This window comes from Lygodium microphyllum, chromosome 23, assembly GCF_053477565.2.
Source record: "Lygodium microphyllum isolate KBCC chromosome 23, Lygodium_microphyllum_v1.1.10, whole genome shotgun sequence".
NCBI lineage: Eukaryota > Viridiplantae > Streptophyta > Polypodiopsida > Schizaeales > Lygodiaceae > Lygodium > Lygodium microphyllum.
The window spans coordinates 6,618,848-6,625,206 of record NC_141157.1 but is presented as its reverse complement, the minus strand read 5'-3'; the positions used below and the strand labels follow the sequence as shown (position 1 = coordinate 6,625,206).

The following is a 6,359-nucleotide window of genomic DNA, read 5'->3' as shown; positions in this document are numbered from 1 at the left end:
GATAAAAAGAGACTAAAGATCTGAGGAGCTTGATTTTCAAAGGAACAAAGGCATTATAAAGGTAGCAAATTTCAAGTATTATTAGCAAAGAAGGTAAGATCGAAACTACTCTTTTTATTTTCAAGAAATGGCACCTAAATCAAGAGAAAAAAGACAAGGAAATCTTCTTTCATGGGTCGGGATTGAACATATAACTAAGCATCCTTCTAAAAAGGTAAAAGAAAACACTAATAATATTGTGGAGTCATATTCAATTAATGTATTGCCTTTGAATGAATCACTTGATAATATTTCACTTGAAGATAAGGCTGAACTTGAAAGAAAAAAAGAAGGACGTTTACTCTTTCAAAAGAATTGGCTTGACCAATTCAAATGGCTTGTTTATGATAGAGACGAAGTAAAAATGTATCGTAAGTATTGTTTAAAATGTCCTCATCCACATAGTGCATATTCAAAAGGGGGATCAATAAATTTTAAAATTAGTAACTTAAAATCCCATGTTCGCACGACTTGTCATAAGTTTGCTATGGAAGCCATTTTGCTTGAAGGAAAAGATTGTATTGAAAAGAGTGTTTAAAAAATAAGGGAAGTCAAAGATGAGGCATTACTTTCATTATTTAGAATTGCATATTTAATTGCTAAACAAAATTTACCATTTTCAGTTTTTCCTGAGATGATAAATTTGTTGCAAGATTGTCATGCACCATATACAACTAGTCTCTATAATGATGATAAGGCATGTGCTGAAATGATCTATTGCATGGCATCACATCTTATGAAAACCACAATAATGAAGGTTTCTGCTAGTCCATGGTTTGGTGTTTTAATTGATGAGTCCAATGATATCTCTTCACATGGACATATGGTTATTTATTTATCATATCTTGAGAGAGATTGCATTCCCAAGACAAGTTTCTATGGCATTATACGTGTGCATGATGGTACTGCAAAATCTTTGTTTGAAGCTATTATTAGTGAGCTAAAGAAATGTAAGCTAGACTTGTCTAGATTTGTTGCTTTTGGCTCCGATGGATGTTCCACAATGGTAGGAAAGGATAATGGTGTTCAGGCCTTATTGAAAAAACATGTTAATCCATTTCTAACTTCAATTCATTGTGTTGCACATCGTAGTGCCCTTGCAATATCAAGTGTAGCAAAAGAGATGCCTTATTGTAAAAAGCTAGAAAAGCTTATTAATGCCATAGCTTCTTATTTCAATGTTAGCACAAAGAGATTAGAAGGCTTGCAAGCTATGCAACAAGATTTGGCATGTCCCATTCTTCTACTTGAGCATACTTTTGATGTGAGATGGTTAAGTAGATATAGAGCCATTAGTAGAGTATGCAAGTCTTTAGATGCCATACTTGAGATCACAAAAAAAGAGGCATTGCATATTTATGAAGAATTGGCTGAATTTGAGTGTGTTTATTGCTTACATTTCTTAGCTGACATTTTAAGAGGTTTAACAACATTAAGCCAAATGTTTCAAAAGGACTTTGTAGATGTCACAACTATAGATAGTCTTGTGAAGAATGAAATTATATCCATAACACAATATTACATTGATTGTCCTCCTCCTGATATGAATGCATTAAGTGTCGGTATATATGGATATGATATCCTTCCAGACTATGGGCCTGAAAAAGGATATTTATATACATTAAGAGGTGCTTTGCATGGGAATAAGTTTTATGAGCATGATTTAAAATGTAAAATTAATGGAGAAGACTTTAATAGGGCCTTAGAATTTCAAGTTGCTTTTGCCAAGTCAGTGGTAAGTAACTTGAATTCTCGATTTGAAGATAATTCCGTGCTTAATTGTTTAAAAATACTTGTGCCTACACAACATCCAATACAAGAGAAGGCCTTAAAAACCTATGGAATCCAAGAAATAGATAAAGTAACTTCATTTTATGGTTTTCCCAAAAAGTTGAATATAGAGGAATTCCCTGCAATGATAGAAGTTGATGAGTTTAAGAAAGAATTTAGAAATTTTAAGCATCAAGCTTCTAGAGATTGGGTAAGATTCACATTACCAGAGGTAACTTCAGCACTTGCTTGCAACAATATGTGGAGGGATGCTTATCATAATGTTCTTACTCTTTGTCAAGTAGCTCTTGTCCAATGTTCGAGCATTGCTATTTGTGAGAGAGGTTTTAGTGCTCGAATTGTGATAAAGAGTAAGCTACGTAATCGTTTGGAGATTAAGAGTTTAGATGCATTAATGAAAATCTTTATTGAAGGGCCTTCTAAATTCACTAATATGGAGTTCATTGAGAGTATGGACTTATGGGCTGAAAAAACACATCGACATTTATACACAGCACAAGGAATTTGCTCATTGATTTTGCAACAACTTTGCATATTCAAAGGGGCAATTGATTTTTTATGGCCTATGATGATATTGAAGTCACTGTGCATTATTTGCGCCTTTGTTGTCTTAAAATTTTTACCTTTTTTCATTGACACAATTTCTTCTTTTTTCCTATATGTTTATTATATTTTTATAATGTAAAATTTGCTTTTTTTCTTTATGTTTAGTTCTTTATCTATGTTAAACTTATTTTTTCTATGTTCTCTTTCATGTTAGTTTTGTTTTCTCTTTTTGGTATCATGGTTGCTTCTTTCAATAAAATATGCTTGTTTTTTAAATCTTTTTTTTAAATTTTGCTTGTATTTCATTATATTCTCTTTCATGTTTTTTTTTTCTTTTTTAATAAAAAAATTAACTTATTTTCTTTTGGGTTTTTGTTTTATACTTTCTTTTATTTTTGTGCTTATGATGTATATACTTCTCTGAGGCCATAGCGTCTAGACCCATTAAGAGACATAAAAACCACCTCTATACATTTATTTTTTACTATTAAAAATATAGATAAAAATGTAAATTAAGTTTCTTAATGATAATAAAGGTTTTCATTTCTAAGGCATAAGAGAAGTAATTTAAAAAATTCCAAGAAAAACTTTGAAATAAAGATCCTTTCAAATAATAATAAAAAGGTGATTATCTTTTCATTATATATTTAAAAGGGAATTAGACCGGTTCAATTTGTAGGATAAAAGGATTTGGACCGGTTCAAGTTGAAACGGAAAAGTTTTGGATGGTTCAAATTTTCCGAAACTTCTTTAGGCTAAGACAAGAAGGATTTATGTCAGGCTCACAAATTTTTTTTTCCCGAACACTACCCTGAGGAGGAGGCTATCGTGTCAGGACACGTGGATGATTTGATTGGTGAACTAGGAGCCGTCCGATCTGGTTGCACGCGGGAATACGGCGCCGCAGAGGATGACGGATGGGTTGCGGGCCGCGGCGTGTGATGCGGCCGGGTGAGCACAGTTGGTAAGGACGGGGATCACGTGGGGCCGCCGGTGTGTTAGGTATAGCGGCGGTATTTCAGGCGCAAGGGGGTTATGGTGTGGGAGGCGCCAGTGGCAGCCACAGGCCTAGAAACGAGTTGTGACAGCGTCCATGTGACGGTGTCGGGCGTGTTATGGCGACTAGCTGGGGAAGGCTCAGGGATCAAGAGAAAGACTAGGGACATATGTACGGTAGAATCTCGTTCGGTAGGCCAAATTATACCGATTCCATGGCAGGTCCCACAGAGATTCACCTCTGGCTTGTCGGATTGCAAAATCCTTTGTGTTTTCCGATTACCGACGGTCGAAAGCAGGCAACCAATGATAGAGTGCCATGTCTCAACTTCTCTAGCTTTTCGACCTGCCTATTGCTAGACTGCTCGTGTGCCCTTGGACCTTAATCACTTTTCCAACCCTTCGACAGACCACCGTAGGCACTGACACCCTATTTACAATAAGGTCGACAACCTGCTATCGGATTGGAAGCCTACTGCTCATGTGCCCGTTGTGAGAGTGTACTGGGAGGCTGGGAGCCGCGAAGTTGCGGGGGATGGTCCTAGGAGACGTGAGGTAAGACCACCCATTGAGGGCGATGCTACAGATGGGTCTCGAGGAGGTGGGATGAGGGCATCCTCATTAAAAAAACCTTCGAGGAGAAGAAGAAGCGGCATTGTAGGGGATCGTAGAGATGATATCCTTTCACACCAAGCGGTTAATGGCCTTAACAGCATGGTCAGCAAGCTTTCATGATCCTTTCTTTTGCGAACTAGAGCAGCTTCTCTCAACCATGTGCCCGAATCAATGGTCGCCACAATATTGGGCTTGTTTTTGGAGGCTGAGGATAAATATCAGTATGGGCCCCCCTCTTTGATCGACGTGGAAGGGGGGCCCTGCTGATCAGCGCCCGCTCAGGGCCCGCTGAGGAAAGATGAAAAAATGTGCTTTCATCTTTCCTCTGTGCCCCCATGGCCCCACCCCAAATCGGCTAAGGATAAAGAATATTAGCTGCTCTAACGACCTGTTGTGGCTACGATCTTTGTCATCTTCCTCATTTGCTTCTTCGTTCTTGTGCTTCGTTCTCACCTTCACCCTCTGCGTCGTATTGCAGAGCTTCGACTTTGTCGTCTTCAACTTCTCCCTCCCGTCTTCTTTCAGCTCCATCGTCACCTTCCTTCTTTTCTGCTGAGGAGGAGCAGTGCCGGCGCCCTTCCAGGCAGTGCTGCGATGAGGAGGGGGGGCAGCAGTGCCGGCGCCCTTCCAGGCAGTGCTGCGAGAGCGTGCAGAGGATCTCACCTGAGGATCGTTGCCGTGCGTTGCGCCAGGCCTTTGGATATTCCAGTACATATTATAATAATTACGTAGGCGAGCGCTGCCCGATTGAGCTGCATTCATCATTACTTTGTTTTCCCCTTCCACTGTCTGAAGTCCAGCTTGCTCTGACTTCACCCCCCTCCTCCCGACGCTCTCATCTTATTCATCCCCGGCCTGCCCCCCCTCACCCCAGCTGACCTCCCCTCCGTCCTACAAGCTGGCGACTGGCGCACTGAGTTTTTGCAAACCCTCTTCCAGTGTCGTCGCCAGAGAAGAGAGCGGTTCAAAACCACCCACAGGGCCCTCAAGGTTGATCTGTCCCGCAACCGCCTACTTGCTATTCTCCGTGGCTTCCATAGCTCCGCTCTTCACAGACAACCTTCGACTCAAAACCAGGACAGACATAGGTCAATTACTGAAAATGAATTTACAATTTATGTACAATTTTTTTTAAAAAAGGAATGATATTGACTCTATTGTGTTTTGCAATACATTTTCCTTCCATTTCAGTTAAGCTCTCTAAGTACTTCTAAATATGGATGTACCTTTTAAAATACAATGTCCAACTTCGGGGCCTTTTAATGCATCGGCTCTAACATGGATGATCAAATTAGATCCAACAAGACAATACCATGTTCAAGCATATGCACACATTTACTGGGATCGGGTGAGCGATTTCATTTCTGGGGAGAGTAGTTCAGAAAGCACACCCACAAACTTCAAGAGACAAATTTCTCGGAGGCGGGAACAAGGAACCTTAGCACAACCCACTGAATTCTCATGGATAGAGCAAATATGGTATGTATATAAATGTCATGTTCTTGTTGACTTCTAGAGGCTTGATTATTCATATGTACAAACTGATTCTCATAGATATCATTTGCTTCATATGCCTAGTTTTTGGTGTGCTTTTGGACCAAAAGACTTGTGCAGTAAACCACATGTGACCGCTCATGAAAAGCGACCAAATGCTAAAGGTGGCAAACATTTATTGGGTTGTAGATGTCATTTCTATGTGTATAGACTCTATTTATGGCCAAATATAGCTTGAATAAATTATGTGGAGCATAATCATGTGGATTGGGAAGGCCATATTTGCCATGGGATACATTGTGAAGGTTTGTCTGATTCAAGGTTGCTTGTTGCACCTTGGTTATCTGAAGAGAAAAGAACATGGGTCAAAAACTTGCTTCATAGTGGGTTTACCCCACTACAAGTATTCCAACAGCATATTGCATTGGTGGAGAGACATGCAATGCAAGACTTGAATATAAAGTTAGGAAGGGATGCATTTATGACAATGCGGGATATTTTGAATATAGCATCAAAGATGGAATCAATCCTTACCTTCAAGTCCAATAAGGATGATGCATGTAGTGTGCATAATTGGGTGCTAGAGAACAATTGTAGAACTTTCATCTACCAGCAGTATAATGCTTCTATTGGTCAACCTTTCATCCTGGGTATCCAAACAGAGTGGCAGCTACATATGCTTAATAAGTATGGAAAGGATGGTATACTTGCTATGGATGCTACATTCGGTACCAATAAATACAAGGTAAGAAGTTTATATCTTTTTCACTTGTATATTTGCAAATACAAGGTATTTTTAGAGTGTTTTTTTAATGCATCTTTGTTTTCACCCTCCTATTTTATGTTTGATTTGGTGCATGTTTGAATGCAGTTCTCGC

General features: G+C 39.2%; 1 protein-coding gene across 1 annotated transcript; it reads left to right on the top strand.

Moving 5' to 3' along the window:
• The first annotated feature begins 775 nt into the window (after window positions 1–775).
• On the top strand, window positions 776–3,318 carry LOC148015838 (uncharacterized). The gene is made up of 2 exons (XM_087664824.1): window positions 776–1,774; window positions 3,157–3,318. Exons 1-2 carry the CDS (start codon window positions 776–778, stop codon window positions 3,316–3,318), a joined length of 1,161 nt encoding a protein of 386 aa, XP_087520950.1.
• Window positions 3,319–6,359: the final 3,041 nt, after the last annotated feature.

Bases quoted from the DNA above. Each gene is read 5' to 3' on its own strand.
- LOC148015838 (XM_087664824.1), top strand. From the start codon at position 776: ATGAAAACCACAATAATGAAGGTTTCTGCTAGTCCATGGTTTGGTGTT. The intron at 1,775-3,156 runs GTAAGTAACTTG...GATTTATGTCAG, and splicing joins TTGCTTTTGCCAAGTCAGTG to GCTCACAAATTTTTTTTTCC.